This window comes from Dicentrarchus labrax, unplaced genomic scaffold (assembly GCF_905237075.1).
Source record: "Dicentrarchus labrax unplaced genomic scaffold, dlabrax2021, whole genome shotgun sequence".
Classification (NCBI taxonomy): Eukaryota; Metazoa; Chordata; class Actinopteri; family Moronidae; genus Dicentrarchus; species Dicentrarchus labrax.
Window position 1 is genome coordinate 14,231,704 of NW_026136721.1, and position 17,900 is coordinate 14,249,603.

Consider the following 17,900-nt stretch of genomic DNA (forward strand, 5'->3'; position numbering starts at 1 on the left):
GGAAAGACGACACAGTGCGACTCTTCCTGATCTCCACCACGTTTACTTTACAGATAGATATTCTCATTAGTCACACCGAAAAGACAGCACAGAGCACCTTGAGTATATGTTTATTTAACCACAACAGTCTGTGTTTACAGAGCAAACAGTTTGAACCCTCAGGCCTCCTCAACTGGTTCATCTTCCAACGTCTTCTTCTCTTCCTCAATTTGGGGCCATTCATCCACAGAGGACTGAGATACCTGAGGAGAGAACAGACACATGTGCACAAGAGTTTGGCTGCTTGCTTCTTTCAGTGGTTGGTTGTTTGATCCATTGACAGTGTGTGTAAGAGTTTGATCTCACCTGATCAAAGTCTCCATCTGTGACTGTCTGCCCCACATCAGCATCCTCAGTGTAGTCTGACAAATCCTGTGAGGAAAGATACTTGAGGAGCTCTGTGTCATGGTTGAGATAACACAGTGTGCGATCATGTAAACTGCTCAGCCTTTGAATGATGGAGATACAGAAATATTGACTTACCAACTCGACCTCATTCGCAGCTACTATTCTCTCCATCTCAAAGCCCAACCTGAGAGGAGAAGAAATACTGGTGTCAGATATGCTGGAAACATTTTTTAATGGTGTAGTTGTAAGCATGTTTTTTTTGAGGATTTTAATGTAAAATTTATACTTTTTTTGTGGGACTCACATTGTCGTTCCAAGCAGATTATTTGTATAAATGTTGTAATACATGTCCTTTTTACGGCTGACTTAGAGGACAGTGCTATGAGGGAACAACAAGCACTGCAGGACATTTGAAACTCAAGCACTTGGACATCTGCTGTCTTTCATCATCTTTATTGCGAAACTGTGATTGTAAGCTGCGTCAGAGACCAGTCATGGTTTCAATTCCTTGGTGACCAATAGAGGTTAAAGATATGTGACCTGCAGACCTTAGGTCTAATACAGCTATCACATACAACCCCCCCCAGAACATCTCCAGGACAAAACCGTTGTTTGGAGCTGAAACAAAGATTAGGTATCGTTCCTGATGAAAGGTGCAATGCATTTTAACATAATTTCTATGTAAGCCATATATTTTACATTATTTGTTGTTGTTTTGGATCTTTGCTTGAAAGCTGCTGTATTGGCACACAACATGGAAACAGGAAGAAGACCAGTGTGCATTTTCACCTAGCATCTGCCATTGTTTCTTCTTTAGCAACTGCAGATGAACTGCCAACCTGTAGTTCTTCCCGTAAGTCAAACAAAAAAAGAAAAACTGACCAAGGATCAAGTGGCACATTTCTTTTTAAAAGAGGAAGTAATGGCTTTGTGGGAAATGTGGTCATCATTCATTTTTCAAGGTATCAGAATTAAACAGAGAAATAACTCACAGAGACTTCTCTCCAAACTGCCTTCGCCCTGAAAGAAGAGTGAAAACATTCATTCACAGTAGCAATGGAGAGGCAGCCCCACCAGATAAAAACAGCCCTTTCTCACAGCAGCCATTTTGACATGAAATAGTAGGGTAAACACAGGTGTTAGCAATGACGCTAATTAAAGCTTAGTTCCATTTAGTGTATCAGAGCCTTTCCAGTGAGCCGACATGCACAACAGCCGCACCCTGACTCTGTTTGACCCGAATGGAACTGAACCGTAGTTAGTGTCCATGGTAACCACTGTGTTTACCCTACTATTTCATTTTAAAATGGCTGCTGTGAAAAAGGTCTATTGTGAACTTACTAAATACGACTCCAATCCAACAACAAGCGGAGACCAAGAGAACGAGGAATGTGAAACATCCAAAGACCACAGCCACCACCCAGACAGGCAAACGATTCAGCACTGGAGGAGCAGGAAGACGAAGAGGAGATGAAACCAGCTGTCAGAAGGATGTTTTACTGGAATCAACAGGAGTGGATCAACTGTACCTTCTTTATCCAGATACCGCCTCTTGCTCTTAATGGTGTTGGTGCTATCAAAGCTGTCTGACACTTCACAGTGGTACGTCCCAGCACTGCTCCTCCCTACAGACAGCAGCAGTATGGACTGCTCTGGAGGCTGGTTGACTACACGGTAGAAGCTTCCTTGGTCACCTAGAAGGGTTTTGTTGTGGAACCACTTGTACAGTGGAAGAGATCCCTTTGCCGCCTTGCAGTAGAACCTCAGGCTGATCACGGCATAGTTTTCTCCAACGTCATAGTCGTAATGCATCATCACAGGCCCACCAACCAGGACTGTTGGAGACATTACAGATCAAATATTTAAAAACTATTGTGTACCAGTGATATGTCTGCAGGTTGGAGCAGTGTACATACCAACTTCAAGAGGAATCCACTGACTGTATGCGATCTTGTCTGTATTGTTCGCCTGGCACTGGAGCCTTCCCAAGTGCTGGCCCAGGAGCAGTGGGACCTTAAATATGGTGTCTCTCTCTTCAGATGTCGTACTGGTGACTAATTCTGTCCTGTTGTAAAGTGAGAAGGTAATAGGCGGAGTCCCTTTTGTTGACTGGCAGGTGACCATGGCAAAATAGTTTTGTTCATCCTCCTTTAACACGGTGAAGGAGATGTCAGCGTTTGACACTACGTCTGAGGGAATATGATGAAAGAGAATTTTATTTTGTGCAAAGAAACCATATCTATAAAATTTGAACCTGAGAGTCTACTCATAACAGAGGACAGCTAACCTTTGACTGTGATCACAACTTCAGTGCTGTTGGCGGTGAAGACTGTTTGGTTAAAGTTGTTGGAGGCGACACACATATAGGAGCCGCTGTCTTTAGAAGTAGTTCTGAGGGGACACAGATAATCAATTTCTTCTTAGAGTTAGATTTCTGTTGAACTTTACGGGTACTAGTAGCTATATATTTCCTCATGTCCAGTCTTTATGTTTCTGACACCAACAATAACCCCCGCTGGATGAAAAGAGCTGCAGAGATATTAACACTAATACAGTTGATTCAATGTAGTAATGTGGCAGGTGTCCAAATACAACCTCAATGGGATTCATTCCACTGACCTGTTGATCAAGAGTTGGTCATTGTGGGAAGAAGACTGAGAGACAAGCTGACCATTCAGCAGCCACTTGTAGGATACATGATTTCCAGCGGCGAGTGTACATTGCAGCTTCAGTGTCTCCCCCTCAAAGAACTCCTCTTGTTCTGAACGGACGACAATCTGTGCACCTTTCACTGGTTCTGAATTACAGAGTGAAATCTTCTTGTTAGGGAAGAAAAGATTCAGGTCATTTATAAATTTGAGCTCCTGAAATTAAAAAGCAAGAAAAATTCTTGACATTTTTATAGTCTATTGTATTCCTCAGTCCTTACAGACGTATTTCTCTACTTTTACAGATGATCATGTCTATTAACTTAACAACATCCATAACTAGTCTAGTTTACTTACCAGGACACCTTGTAATGGTGTTAGACTCTATTTTACAGCTTGGTTTTCTGATTATTATTATTATTAGTAGTAGTAGTATTTTGTTTACTTGTATAAGTAAAAAATATCACTATTCAAGTTGGACTTTACATTATTTGTTGCTGCACTATAATGTTTAGCAAACAGCAGGCTGGCATATTATCGTTTTATCAGAGTATTCTTTGCAGTCCTTCTGCAATGTAGGCTATGCTTTGTCATTCGTACTAAAAAGGCTAAAATGTTCTGAATTCCTGGTGTTAAAGTTCCACAATCCAAATGAAATATTTTGGAAAAACCTTTCATCTGCTCCTTCCTTTATTTTACCAGATCTTATTGGGATTGAAATCTGTTTTTCAAGAGAGATTTGGCTAAGAAGGCAGCAAAAAAGCAGTGAGACAATCATAAATGTAACACAGAAAATATAATCAGGCAAAAGATTTGTTACACTGTCACAAGCCAGTGACCATTTAAGATGCACACCTTACACTTCACAATAACATACCCTTTGAGAAATGTGTTTCTCATTGTGTTTGAGCTTCTTGTAATCTTACTTATATATATATTATCTGTTGCTGTTACAGGAAAGACATGTACATATGATATATCATATGATATAGTCCTGGTAATAAAGAGACTCACCAACAACCTTCAGGTAGTGTATGTTGCTGACAGTGGGCTTTATGTTGGAGTTGTTCTGCACTTTGGCCTCACACTCCAGGTTGCCCTCGTGGTAAAGTTTGATTACCATGGGAAAGACTGCAACCTCCTCATCCAGGGAGGTGTAATAGCCCAACACCTTGTCACGGTTACCCTCCCTAGAACATAGGGATAATTAGAGTGCTTTTCTATCATTACTGTTACATCTTAATGCAGCGGTTAGATTTAATGTGAACTAATACTCACTTGAATAGCTCCAGCAGGATAGATTCATTCTGTGAGTGATTCTTCAATTCACAATGAAAATCTACAACAGCTTTCACCAAAGCCTCTGAAGGGCCAGACAGTCGTGGATGACCCAGAAATAACTGACCTATCAACAAATTAAATACAACAAAACTGCACAAACACAAACACTCAACACAAAGAATCATGAGTTACAAAGATTATTAATTTGAACACACACTTAAACAATACAACCGACTTACTGCTGTCCTGGCTAAAGTAGCACAGCCCTGTAGAGGAAAAAGAAATCAATAGTTTCCAAGAGTTTTAAATTGGGAAATACAACGTGTACTGCTGCACAATTTGTGCTGATTAGCTTACCCAGTATGACCACAAAGAGGAAAGCAAACATTCTTCAAGAAAACTTGTTCCCTTTAATACAACTGTATACTTTGTATATAATTACACTATGATGTGTTATGCTTTAGGAGTTTTGACAGTTGTGAATTGTGGGCATGAAGCACTGCGGGTGAAAACACCCACACGCACTTAAAAACATGTGCAAATAGCTGATAATGTTACTCTATACCTCCCTGTCGTACCCGCCCCTCTTGGTAATATCACAAGATTAATTATTTCACTCATGCCACAACTGTCAGGGTGTTCTATTTGGAGAAATGTGAATATCAAAACAACATAAAGTCAGACACATTGAATCAAGCAAAACTTTTTCATTGGTTTATTTGAAAAAACAACAAAACATAATTTAATATCAGGATTTTTATATGCAAAAAACACGACAGTATATATTAGTTTGGCTGAAATATAATATGTTTTAATTGAATGTTCCACCAATTTCTTATAAGCGACTTGGCAGTTTAGTTAAAGTCCTAATTTCCATCCTCGCAGATTAACAAAAACTAGGTTTAAAATGGAATAATGACATGATGAGTGCAGGTTCCTCCTGTGTCATATTGTGATCTCTGCGGTCTGAAACAGAGAAATATACAGTCATGATGTTGTCTTCTTTATACCTGGTTCACAATTTCTGCTCCACAACTGCTCCAATAAAAGCCAAAATGTATTTATTATTTTATATAGTGAAAATGCAAAAATATGATTTTTCTTCTACAAGCAAGAATACAATTACATATATATATGAAAAATAAAGTTTCCAATAATCAATTCATAATAAATTTATATTTATTTTGGTTTAAATGGAAAGGAATTTACTATTTACTCTATAACTAGTAACTAAGGGTAGTGTTTATGTGCAGTGTTGTTATATGTTCTGCAGGCCTGTATACCTGATACAGATCATCACAGTCTACTGAGGAAGTATCGGCCTGTTTGGCTCCTGACTGGGACGTGGGTGCAGACATAGGACGTGCATCGGAACTGGGACTGGAAAGCACAAATATAGTTGAACAGCTTGATCTGCGTTACTGAACAATGTAACTTTCTGAGGTCCGTACATACTTTGTTGTAGTAATGTGGGCGCGGGCTGTGAAAGACATGAGAGGTGAAAAGCATTTAATATAAATTCAGTTGCAGATTTCTGAATTTGAATTCTGTATAAATCCTCATACACACAGTAACACACACCCACCTTGCTTGTGGTCAAACATCTTGTAAACACAACCTACACCCACTGCAAGCATCAGAAAAAGGAAGCAGCAGAACGCTATGGTAATGACCTCTATGGTGGCAATGAAAACCTCTGTGGAAGAGAAGGGACAAGGCCAGTGAAGTATTACATACTGTTGAAGCAGCATGTAAGGCATTTATATATATACGATATGTGCTGTTTACTTGGTGGTGTTTCAGTGGAAGATGTTGCTCGGGCCATGGAGTTAAGGAGCCTCTCTGATCAAGAGTAAAAAGTGTGTTGTGGTAAAGAGCACAAAGACCCCACACAGAGAAGACATCTATGAAAAGGCACACGTGAAACGTTAAGCTGACTCTGTTTTGTATTTTGAAGCTGTCATTTTAAGGCTGAAATAGTTGCATAATGTTGCTTTAGTAGGCAGATTTTGTTTTAGACAGAGCCAGTCCAGCTGTTTCCTCCTCATCTTACTCTCAGTAAGCAAAAGAATAAGCACATTTCCCAAAGTGTGAGACTTTTACTTTAAGATTACAACACCCGGTCATGATTTTTTCACCTGGGACTCGGACCAGCTCAGCAGCGCTCTCCACCCAGGGCCCAGAGTCATCATAGCTGTCCCTGACCCTGCAGCGGTAATACCCAAACTCCTCTGGGTGGAGCGTGGCCAGGAAGAGGGTTCGTCTATGGTCAGCTAGGGTGTAGTGAGACAGGAGAGGCTGAATACGGGAGTCCTCAAGGACAGAGTCGTTCAAGAGCCAGGACACAAAAGGGAAAGTTCCTCTGCTGATCTGACAGTTCAGCCTGGCTGCAACCAGTCTGGAGTCAGCTCTGAAGAGATATTCAACCTCCACTTTCACCTCCCCTCCGACTGGGACTGGATGAAGAACAGAGAGAGAATGAGAGATAGATTATCAAAGAGAGACATCGCAATCACAGAAAGACACAATTCCTTCCCATGTCTGTGTAGCTCATACCCACTTCCAGAGTCACAGGCTCACTGATCAACTCTTGCACTTCAGTATTGATCTTACATCGAGCCACGCCCATGTCCAGCCCCGGTACAATGTCGACAGGGAACCAGGCAGCAACGGATTCACTTGCTGTAACAGATCTCATTTCCTTATCATCTAGTAAAAGAGAGATGTTGACAGGAGGACTCCCTCTTGTTGACCAGCAGGTCACGTTGCCATGGTAACTGGCTCCCTCTTTGGAGATGGAGTAAGAAACCCTTGGTTTTGAAACGTAGGCTGGTGGAGGAACGAAGAGGGGAGAAGACGGGGACGGGGATGGACTTTAATCAGGACTGTATGGCCAAAAGTATATGGACAATGATTGTGTGCTTTTAAGTCAGTTTCCATCTTTGCAGCAACAATGGCCTTTTCCTGTTTCAACATGACAATAACCCCCGAGCTCAAAGCCAGGTCCATAAATAAATGGTTTTCCCAATTTGGTGTGTGGTGTGTGGTCTACCCAGATCCCTGACCTCAACCGCTCTAACACTTGTGGGATTAACTGAAACGCAGACTAAGACACAGACATTATTGCCTAACATCAGTGCCTAATGGGACTGTATGGGACTATATGGTGTATTTCAAAAAGGTTTGTTATATCAGTCTTGGGTCTAAAGGGTCAACTGGGTACATTCGGTAAAAGAAATCAGCCATTTGTTGTTGCCTGATGAAACCCTTTAATTTCTTCTACGTAGACTTTGGTGAATTTGGTGGCAACTAATAGTTGTTGAGGCATCAAAACCAAAAAAATCAACCTCATGGTGGTGCTTAAAGTCAGAGGGTTGCCCAAGTCAATAGGAATAATCCTCCTTGTGAATGTCTGTGCAACATTTCATGCCCACCCATCAGTTGTTAGTATAACCCAAAATGGTGGAAAAAACAATCTTGCCATCACTGCTAGCGTGGTTAAAAACAACCATGAGTTATTTAGTACCTCCACATTCTGGTAGATCTTCAATATACTTAGTTACATTTTTTTGTTGACACATACCTTTGACTGTCACCTGGACCTCTGCGCTGCTAGAAAACCTCCTGATGTCCTGCACACTGGACCAGGCCATGCAATAATAGTACCCAGCATGCTCTGGAGTCACCTCCTCCATCACAACCTTATTCCCAGTGAGGTGGAAGAAGGGAGAGGTTGGAGATGTTATTTCCTTCCTGTTGAAAAACCAGGTGTAGGAAAGGTGGGAGCCCCTTGTGACGTTGCAGCTCAGTACAATGTGTGACCCCTCGTATGCGACGGGGGGGAAGGGTTCAGAAGTCACTCTGGTGTTTAATGCTGGAGCTAGAAGTTAGGGAAGAATGGATGGTTTGAGAGGAGAAGAGGAGGTGAAGTTAGAGAATAATTTTCTCCAGTAAAGTAACCAGGATGTTAAAGATCTAATCAGAAGAATGTATTCTATGTCTGTTTGTGTCTTTTACTCACTGACTACACTCAGCTTGATGCTGTTGCTGACTCCTGTGCTTCCTCCTGCTGTTGCCTTGCAGTGGTACGACCCCTCTGATGTTGCAGTGACCTTCAGGTAAAAGGGTACAGATTGGTCCCCTTGGATATCAGTGTCTGTGAAGATGAGGTCACCACTGTCCCCCATCAGCTCGTAAGTGATTGGCGGAGACGAGTCCGGTGCAATACACCGGAAAACCACCCTTGAACCGAGGTAGGCCATGTCAGGACCAGTCAGCACAGGGCGAAGAGAGAGCGATCCACCTGAAGAAAGAAACAATTGGAGTTTCAGGAATCCTGAAACGTGCCTTTTTTTCAAGTTTTAAAGAGAGTATGAGCAGATGCAGACACACATTATTTTATTTCATTTGAATAAATGTTATGAGATCAAAGCACACAAGCTCCTGAATTAACAGTAGTCTTCACCTCCTACTATATAATGCAGGAAATATCTGAACAGTTCTGAACCAGCGAGGACAAACAAAAGATCTCTCAGCAAACTGTGCTCCATATCTTAAGCACCACTTTATGAAACTTACTTATCTTGATGAACAAACTTGCCAGAGCTGAAAAAGAAATGAGCAACACATTTCAGTAACAATATTAGTCAATTCAGTTATTTATTTATTTATGTCACCACTTTAAATCAAATTCAACAAACTCACCCAAAATTGGCAACGCATTTAGAGTCTGTAGATTCCTCATAACTGTGCTCTCTATTTATCTTTGACATGGTTTTGTTAGCCCGGTTCAGTGTGTGTGCTTGTGTGTGCGTAAATACTAGGGCTGTCACACATGTGTTGCAAGTAGATAACATATTAGACATCATGTTTGGTTTAATTTTAAAGATCCGCGCAATGATGAATACAAATAAAGCTTTGAAAAATGCACAAACCACAAAAGTTTAATAAGCAGGATGCATGCAAACATTCACAGTTAACTGAATACAAGTAAACAAATTCACAAGATCCTGAAAATATCAATATAAAATATTTTCAAAATAATAATAAGACTAAGATTAAGAAAATGCATCATATGAAGGTAAAATTAAGACCGTTGAGGGAAAAATGTCACAACTACATTTTTCATCTTTGTACATCATGTAACTGGAAAAGTGAGAGTTTATCAGTATTTTCTTTTTTTCAGCCACCCCCCAGGCCAGGCTTTATCTTTACGCAGAAGTCTGTGAATGGACAGGTCTGACAGATGGGTGACTTTGGGTGGAGGGGGGTTTGAGGTTTGCGTCCTCTTCGCTGGGTGCAGAACGGACTCTGTCTGTGAGTGTTTTTTTCCGTCTCAGCATCGTGGCATGTTGTTTCACCAGGAAACGCTTATCTGAGCTGCTCTGTGAGGGAAACACATACAAATGTGTTGACACAACATGCACACAGATACAGTAGAAAAGCATATCACACTATAACATATCTGAATGATTCACTTCCAACAACCAAATTAACTGGGTGTAACTCAAATATTTCCTTATCTTATCCTAAGTATGTAACTTGTTTGATGACATGTGACCTACCATAACCAGCATGTCTTTCAGTCTCTCAATGGCCTTCTGATTGGCTCGTCCTCGTGACACATATGAGGTTAAGATTATTCTGAAGAAACAGAATGTATTTCATGTCACATTCAAAGACCAGCAGATCAGATGAAAGTGACGAGCATTACTTTTACATGTGTGTATGCAGCTGTAGTCTTAAAGTGGATTATATTCGTTTTCCTTCAACATGGAAAAACTCATCGCACTGGAAATACAGAGCCAGTGTTTGCATAGACTCTCTTGTCTTTCTGCATACTTACACCTCAGCTAATATGAGTGGCAGGGCGAAGGCTTCAGAGGCCAGATAGCGGAGAGTGGACTGTGCCAAGCTCGGGAGACTGTCCACACACACACCCATCACATTAAACACAGTTTCTCCATTTCCAAATGGACCACAGGAGGACCTAGAGAACCAGGAGGAACAAATGGGAAAAATGAGCAGCAACAGAGAAAATATTCAAACTATAAATGGATATTTCTTTCTGGTGCTAAAAGGGCAAATATATTTACTTTAATAATTTAACAACTAAAGAAACAAATAACACTGTTACACAAGTATGTTCTCTGTAAGTAAGTACAAAATGACAGTAAACATTAAAACAGTAAAAAGGAATACGTTATGTTCTGTGTGACTTCTTGCTGGTACAAGTTGAAGCCAATTGTGACTGAAGCCATCAGGAGACCCAGCAGCAACATGAAGTGGAATAAAACGGAGGAGCTGGAGGCTCGAAACATCCTCTGCTCTGCCACGCAGCACCGCAGGACCGTGAACTGAAGACAGACAGACAGACAGAGAGAGTGAGAGAGTGAGAGAGACATGGACACTGTTGGAAAATGTTCAAATACTGTTGATGACCACTGGTGCTTTTTGGGGATCACGGCAGAACCATGTACCATAGACAGGGTCAGACACGGTCGCAAAGAGAGACAGAAAATTATACTTTGATGCTATTTAACTTGCAAACATTTCAAGACTGACATGAAGAGAGATGAAAGTTAATTTGTGAAGAATGTGAATAAATCAGCGTCGATTATTTAGTTAGACATTTTGGAAACTTGCTTAATTGCTTTCCCTCCATTACAAGAGAAGATGGGTACCACACCAGTGTCAGTACGACAGTTAGCTTAGCATAGTGTAAAGACTGTAAACGGGGGGGTAGCTAGCTTGGCTCTGTCCAACGATAACAAAATCCACTTACTAGCAACTCTAGAATTCACTAATTAACATATTATTTCTTGTTTGCTTAATCCATACAAAAACAAAGTGGGTGTTCCAGACTATTACTTGCAGAGGGACATATAAATATATTTATATATTTCCCTGTTTCCACTCTTTACGTTAAGCTAACTGGCTGCTGCTGAAGCTTCATATTTACTGTAGAGACATGTGAGTGGTACCAATTTTCTCTTCTAAGTAGAGTAGTAAGTAAGTAAATTTCTCCAAATTTTCCTTAAAAAATGTTTTATTTGTTAATATAACTTAAAGTAAGTGGTATTACTACACTTGAGTTTATTCATCTCATGTTTCAGGAACCTTTTTGATGTAGAACATGGCCATCAGTGTGACAGTTCCTATCAGAGGCAGCAGAGGGCAGTAGAAGACTCCCACCCAGGACACTGTCTGACTGTACACCAGGTCCAAGACGTTGAATGGGATCAGAAAGCGCTGTTTCCCTGACAACCGGGCCAGCAAGGATGAGGGGTATTTCTCCTGCACTAACCTGTCAGACAGAGGAAAGATAGTTTGCACAGAAAGTAGTATAAACTTATATTGTACAACTGAGGTCTTTCTCTACATTACGGTAACGGTTTCCAGTTAACACCACAATGACTAATACAGAAAGAAAATATTCTTAAGCAAACCCACTTCCTTGGGTAGTTCAAGAGAAAGGCATTGCAGAAAGTGGCGAGAAAGTTGAAGATGCACAGCTTGTACATCTCTCTACCAATCTTGTTCTCCCTGCACTGAAAAGGAGATGCACACAAATGATAAGGGGGGTTAAAAAAAACACTCTGCAACATTACTTGGCACTTGATTAAAGCTCAGTCTGTGGGACTTTGAGTCATAACCCTCACTCTTAACTCACTTGCTGATGTTCTGCTATTGTGATGAAGAAGAAGAATAAGTAGATCCCCAGTGAGGCCAGCTTCAAGAAGATGCTCCTGAAGAAAAGACTCTGAATGAGTGAATCCATCCATGTGTACGCAGGTACAATATGTTATCCTGTGTTTATTTCCCCTTACCTCACAAGAGTGACATTGACCTGCGTTGTGAAAGAGTAGTCTTCAAAAGATGAAATCTTACGGAAGATGTGAGGGAGCACCAGGTTGACAAAAGTGATGGTGATGGGAGGGAGGTACTGGAGGACCAGACTGACCAACCAGTGGTGCCCACTCTAAGAAACACAGTCCAGGGTGTCACATATGAAATCTATTCACCAAATCCAGGACAGATGTAACAAAAGCAGATGATCAAGTCTCATACATTACCTCAGACTGTGACCATTCCGTGGCAAAGCAGATAAGGTAGAAGGCTCCGCCCAGCAGAGACAGAACGAGCAGGTTGAGGACAAACCTGAGCAGGTAGAGGCGCGCCTTCTGTCCAAGTGTCCTCTGAGCCTTGCGCAGGGAGAAACTCTGCTCCTCCAGGAACAGCTGAGGGCAAATAGGAAAGAAATACAGGATAATCTTTCTGCTGTGTCAAACATTAGAATAGCAGTATACACACAGACATAGACAAGAATCAAACCTTCCTTTAGTCAGGCATTTTCACACAATCATAAAACTCAAAATAAAAAGTATTAGGACATGCATTGGAGAGGTTATCTCTTAAGGCAGAAGCCCAGAGAAAACAGTACATTTATATCTTTTTACAGTGAGTTTCGCATTTATGTTTCACTTTTGAGCTGGTTTTACAAAAGGGTGAGAAACACAAAACAACTTTCAACCACTGATTTATAAAACTGAAACCAGTCATCCTGGAACACAAAATTTCCTCATCTGCCTCACTGTGACAGTTACTGTGTCGTGTCTGTATAGGCGGACATGCAGAATGAGAGTGTATGTGTGTGTGAATATATATGTTTTGGAAAAAGTTTCAACCATCCAAGGTGGCAGATGGATACCATTTATTATCAGTTGTAAATAAAGCTGCAGACCTGCAGAATTTCAGGTTTGTTTCTAAATATAAGAATTAACACACAGGTGAAAGATTAAAGAAACGCATTGACTAGATGAGTGGAGAAACATAACATTGCAGATTGCTTCCTTACAGGGCATTTGGATGTGAACTATAGACTTTGACCTTGGGTCATGCATGCTGGTACTATGTGTGCGTCCATTCACCTTGAGGTCGTTTCTGATGAAGCTGCATTTGAGAGTAGCAGAAGCAGGGTCCTGGATGGTGAAGTCCCAACCACAAAAGATCTTATAGCTCACATTCATACTGTAACGCTTCCCGAGCATCCAGGTGTGCTTGTAGCCAACTATCGTTCTATCAGAGACATTTACAGATGAGCAGATTTAATATGAGGGAAAATGGCTATTGAAACTTTATGTTCTTCTGCACTTGTATCCCAACTGACCTGCGGACCACCATGATGAGACTGAGGAAGAGGATGGTGAGGATTCCAGCCAGGTATAGCAGAGGTGTATTCAAGCACAGTAAATTTAGAGAACCACGTGTATAGAAACCAAAGAAGACTGGAGAACGATCCAGGTAGCCCTGCAGAAAGGAGAAGAGACATTAAAAACAAATACATAAAAAACACACACACACACACACACACACACACACACACACACACACACACAAGCAAACAAACCCTTACCGATCCCAGGAAGAAATCCAAAACGGAGTCATTGCCTCCAAACTTCAAAGGTTCTGTAAAATCACAGAACAACACAACAGTGTTTGTACAGGAGTCTACTTTGAGTGGTGGTTCATTTACTGTCGTCTGTCATTACAGCTGACTCACCACTGCTGTTGCACCTGCCATAAAATGCTGTGGGCCCCAGAATGAAACCGCCAATGAAAGCACAGTGGAGCAGGTTTAAGTAAATCAGATATCTGAGGAAAACAAAGTAAGCCTTCACGCCAACTCCAAACCGGCCTGGAACAGATCAGTGAGGGTTGAGATTTTCATTGTATAACAACATGTGTTGTGTGTCAAATCATCTATTCATGGCAACACAACATACTGGAAATCAATAATCCATATAATGTACCTTCGATGGCGTGGAGAGTGCGCTGCCATGGCAACAGGCCTAATAGAGCTCCTCTCATCTGTGCCCAAAACCTCTTCCTGTTGATGCTCTGGCTCCGCCTCCAGGACTCCCAAAAACCAATATTGCTGATTTGCATCTTCCTCCTGTCCCTAATGAGAAGCGTAAATATGATATTTAATAAAAATAACTCTTCTATAACATGTTTGAACTCTGACTCCGCATGAAAATACTATTAACAACATTTAATCTGAAAACACAACATAAAAGTGAAGCAGCACATTTTAAATTTCCTACCTAAGCAAACAAACTTTTCCTAAACTAAAGTTTGAACAGAGAGGATTTGAAAGGGTGCATTACTGATTTTACACAGTAAGACTGATCGTCCTGGGGAGTACCACTCAGTCTGTGAGAGCAGTGGTGGTGAGAAAGGCGTGGGTGTTCAACATCTGTGAATAGAGATGTTATTGAGTTGCATTATGGGAACTGTAGGATCCAGTTGTCCCGTGCTGTGTAGATTTTGACCTTTTTCTAAAAATAAAATCTGCCTGGCCCACGGTAGCTCATCTGGTAGAGCATGTGCTTAGAATACAGGCCAGCTATTGCAAAGTTGAAATGATTAAAACAAACAACAAATATTCTCCTGAAAGAAACAAAGACTGAGCAGCAGATATTTTATGTATCTGTATCAGCAAAGCTCTCTTCTAAGGGTTTTCTCAGACAGTGCCTCACAGCCGGGAAGTGTGGACCCCCAACCCAACAGGATTATGGTAAATTTGAGGGGTCACAAGATAATTTAAAAAAAATAGGAAAGCTGAAGGAATATATTACACAAAAACATATATTTGTTGCATTTCTTTCCATTATGCATGTGATTTGCTGAGTAATACATCTTCAGGCCCCTAAAAAGTACTCAAATACCACAATCTAAGGGGGGAACCTCACTCTTCGGTCGTACTGGCCACCACTCACACAGACATATGCAAGTCAACTTGGTCTTACAAGTAAACAAAACTTCATTTTATGGGTTTGCACCCCAAGAAAAGTTTGTATTAAAGTGGAATACCAGTAAAAAATAAAACATGATAGTTAATTTAGGAGGAAAATCAAATTCATATTGAATTACAGGGTGCTACATATTGTGCTAGAGTAGGTGACTGAATACCACCAGAATGTCAAAGTAAGAATAAGAAGGAGCAGATTTGAGGGGTGGGCTCTCACACCTGGCATCTCTCTTCCCCTGAATACACATGACCATGTTCCTGAGCGGCTGTGTAGATGCCTTGTCTTTTTGTCCTCTGGACAGGTGGCCATGGCTCTCCCCTGTCTCCGGGCCACCCTGGTGGGTTTCCCAATTACCCTGTGTGTTCTGGTCGGGCCGGCTGGCCTGTATGCTGGGCAGCTGATCAAATATCTCTGTCTGATAGTACTCGCAGGAGTCGGACGACAGGGAGGAATGGGTGCTCTCCTCTGTAGTGAAAATGACACATAGAACATAGAATGTGTTTTTCTCACAGGAAATAGTAAAAAGGGCCCACAGTTATACTTTGAACAGTTGAAAACCCAGAGATATTCAGGTTATAATCATATAAAACAGAGAAAAGCTTTCACATTTAAAAAATTTTGGAATCACCAAATGTTGGCAATAATAATAATAATAATAATAATAATAATAATAATAATAATAATAATAATAATAATAATAAATTGGCATTTATGCTTAAAAATGATTCAAATAATTATTCAATTACCAAAATAAGTGTAGTTTGTAAAAGCGATTTGACTAATTGATTAATGGATTAATAATTTCAGCTGTTGATTTGTTTATGTCCAAAATGTTTTTATAGATCTGGATAGAGAACCATATGTTTGCTTTCTTCCCTTTTTGTTTTTCTCTGTATGTAATGTCAGTAGTTTCTTGTAAGCCAGTGTTATTTGGGTACATTGGAATAAAAGTAATACAATTCATAGATAATGCAAGTGTATTATTTAGCATCGCATGACTCTCTGAGCCAAAATAAAATACTAAAATTGAACCCTTGAAATATTTATATGATTTAGACCTGAGCAGCACTAACATCTTGGCATGTTTCTTGAAAGCATTAAATTCCATATTGGCCTTTTCTGTGTGGAGGTTGCATGTTGTGCAGAGTATCATCTGATTTACTTCAGAAGTAGAGAAACATCTATTTTACAGTAAGTCATATGATGTGGTTTTGGATGTGAGTGTGATAGTGGGCCTGTGTTAGACATAAAATTAATAACTTATTTATTAAAGTATTAATAATTCATAATCATGGCTCTTTGTTTCTGTAAACTGTACGTTAAGGTACACCATCCCACACAAATTCACAGATGATTAAAGTAAAGACACAGTGTTGAACAAGCAAGATGTCGTCTCTGCCTCTAACACATAAATGGCAAACGCACGGCCACATTTGTATTATTTTTTTGTTACCTGACAGGAGTCTCATGAAGTTGACAGTAGGGTGCGCCTCCATTTTTTTCTCCCTACACTTCCTCTTCAATAACAAATGTCCAAACCCCAACCTTCTTCCTTCATATAGAACCAAAGTCAGCAAACATCTCCACCAACGCAGCAACTTAAGCTTCTGTGAAAGGTTACTTCCGCAAACTGAATCAAAATACCCTACTTTGCACCTCACTTTTGATGCCACTCTGACTCCGGAGCGGCTGATCTGGAGTAAGTGTTGTTCCTCTAAGTCCTGTTGGTGTGGCTCACTTTGTGGCAGGTAGAGCAGATGTGAAGCCTGTCCACACATAAGACTGTGTGGCTGTCAGAACTTGACAGCTCACAGGAAATCACATGACAGGAAGCAGAAACAGGCACTGCATCAGTGGCTGAAAATATAACAAATAATTTCACAACATAACAATACATACCCACTGGAATAAAAAAACAAAACAAGTCATAAGATACTGATGGCTATAATCAGATGAGTACGTTTGAGGTTTAGATTCAGGCACTTAACTGTAGATGATAGTAACACAGAAAGAGCTTTTCCAAGTAAGGATTTATTGTGCAATAAACTCAGGAACAATGCTTCAAAAAAACCATTTGATTTCAGATTAAATTTTAATATTATTTGTCACCAGTATGAGTTTAAAGCTATACAGTCAATGGTTTAAAGCAATGTCACAGCCAAAAGCTCAATTTCCCTTTAAATGAAGTCTTTTTCACTGAATCCATGGAAACTTTGACAACAAGTAGACTAGATGTGATGTTCACTGGGTAGTGTTTCATCATTTGGAAACTTTTGAGTCTAATGTACAAGATGATGTAGCACCAAGGCTCTTTCCACCCACTTGCTACACCACAAAGACATTTGAGGCTTCCAGTCAGTTTACAAAGAAACATGAGTATGAGAGTTACATGCTGCTTTGCCTAGTTTCAATTCAACTGACACTTGCAGATCATTTTCATTTACACTGAGACATGAACACTCAGATATGTGTGTGTTGTTTGGAAACAGAGGCTGTTAAGATTAAGCCATTTCTCTTATACCTGCTTCCTCTTACCAAGCAGATATTGGGCGAGCAGTGGTGAAAACAGTAGTCTATTTGTTTTACTGATTACTGACTTTTTATAATATATCTCAATATATCAAGATAAAAACACTCCACTACAAGTAAAAGTCCTGCATTCAACGTTTCACGTAAGTACAAGTACATATTTATGTCGCATTTTATGTTATAGCTGGTTTGAGATCATTTTGTATGACTCTGTTGTTGGTTAATATTTTAATATTTATCT

At 40.3% G+C, this 17,900-nt stretch overlaps 3 protein-coding genes across 9 annotated transcripts; all 3 read right to left on the reverse strand.

Annotated features, from left to right (window-relative positions):
• Nucleotides 1–94: 94 nt before the first annotated feature.
• si:dkey-93h22.7 (Fc receptor-like protein 3) lies at nt 95–4,830 on the reverse strand. Of its 2 annotated transcripts, XR_007881460.1 has the most exons (14): nt 4,674–4,830; nt 4,556–4,582; nt 4,314–4,440; nt 4,050–4,225; nt 3,007–3,184; nt 2,675–2,778; nt 2,304–2,576; nt 1,917–2,222; nt 1,729–1,830; nt 1,380–1,407; nt 1,177–1,226; nt 523–571; nt 346–411; nt 95–242 (listed from the first exon to the last, which is right to left on the reverse strand). XR_007881460.1 is itself a non-coding variant. In XM_051383803.1 (13 exons), exons 1-13 carry the CDS (start codon nt 4,702–4,704, stop codon nt 159–161), a joined length of 1,551 nt encoding a protein of 516 aa, XP_051239763.1. In that variant the 5' UTR covers nt 4,705–4,829; the 3' UTR covers nt 95–158. The 2 variants fall into 2 exon arrangements, 1 of the variants encoding a protein (XP_051239763.1); XM_051383803.1 differs by lacking the exon at nt 1,177–1,226 and having other exon boundaries at nt 4,674–4,829.
• A 178-nt stretch (nt 4,831–5,008) lies between these two features.
• Nucleotides 5,009–9,139, reverse strand: LOC127354121 (Fc receptor-like protein 5). Of its 6 annotated transcripts, none has more exons than XM_051383799.1 (10): nt 9,021–9,139; nt 8,895–8,921; nt 8,338–8,619; nt 7,900–8,196; nt 6,873–7,145; nt 6,455–6,772; nt 6,105–6,158; nt 5,902–6,012; nt 5,772–5,796; nt 5,009–5,696 (listed from the first exon to the last, which is right to left on the reverse strand). In XM_051383799.1, the coding sequence occupies exons 1-10, from the start codon at nt 9,058–9,060 to the stop codon at nt 5,540–5,542; spliced, it is 1,584 nt and encodes a 527-aa protein (XP_051239759.1). In that variant the 5' UTR covers nt 9,061–9,139; the 3' UTR covers nt 5,009–5,539. The 6 variants fall into 6 exon arrangements, 5 of the variants coding, with proteins under 5 accessions (XP_051239759.1, XP_051239760.1, XP_051239758.1 ...); XM_051383800.1 differs by lacking the exon at nt 9,021–9,139 and having other exon boundaries at nt 5,009–5,282; nt 5,600–5,696; nt 8,782–8,918; XM_051383798.1 differs by lacking the exon at nt 9,021–9,139 and having other exon boundaries at nt 8,782–8,920.
• A 93-nt stretch (nt 9,140–9,232) lies between these two features.
• On the reverse strand, nt 9,233–16,915 carry tmc8 (transmembrane channel-like 8). The gene is made up of 16 exons (XM_051383797.1): nt 16,584–16,915; nt 15,349–15,595; nt 14,129–14,277; nt 13,879–14,013; nt 13,732–13,784; nt 13,486–13,625; nt 13,247–13,394; nt 12,392–12,556; nt 12,146–12,297; nt 11,989–12,064; nt 11,769–11,866; nt 11,436–11,622; nt 10,518–10,672; nt 10,162–10,305; nt 9,881–9,959; nt 9,233–9,700 (listed from the first exon to the last, which is right to left on the reverse strand). Exons 1-16 carry the CDS (start codon nt 16,906–16,908, stop codon nt 9,527–9,529), a joined length of 2,427 nt encoding a protein of 808 aa, XP_051239757.1. The 5' UTR covers nt 16,909–16,915; the 3' UTR covers nt 9,233–9,526.
• Nucleotides 16,916–17,900: the final 985 nt, after the last annotated feature.

Coding starts and splice junctions, on each gene's coding strand:
- si:dkey-93h22.7 (XM_051383803.1), bottom strand. CDS start 4,704: ATGTTTGCTTTCCTCTTTGTGGTCATACTGG. Junction 4,441..4,555: donor CTACTTTAGCCAGGACAGCA/GTAAGTCGGTTG, acceptor ATTTGTTGATAG/GTCAGTTATTTCTGGGTCAT. Junction 3,185..4,049: donor ACACTACCTGAAGGTTGTTG/GTGAGTCTCTTT, acceptor TCTGTAATTCAG/AACCAGTGAAAGGTGCACAG.
- LOC127354121 (XM_051383798.1), bottom strand. CDS start 8,866: ATGGAGCACAGTTTGCTGAGAGATCTTTTGTTTGTCCTCGCTGGTTCA. Junction 7,146..7,899: donor GGTCCAGGTGACAGTCAAAG/GTATGTGTCAAC, acceptor TTCCTCCACCAG/CCTACGTTTCAAAACCAAGG. Junction 6,773..6,872: donor GCCTGTGACTCTGGAAGTGG/GTATGAGCTACA, acceptor TTCTTCATCCAG/TCCCAGTCGGAGGGGAGGTG.
- tmc8 (XM_051383797.1), bottom strand. CDS start 16,908: ATGTGTGGACAGGCTTCACATCTGCTCTACCTGCCACAAAGTGAGCCA. Junction 15,596..16,583: donor CTTCATGAGACTCCTGTCAG/GTAACAAAAAAA, acceptor TTTTCACTACAG/AGGAGAGCACCCATTCCTCC. Junction 11,867..11,988: donor CAATAGCAGAACATCAGCAA/GTGAGTTAAGAG, acceptor TCTCCTTTTCAG/TGCAGGGAGAACAAGATTGG.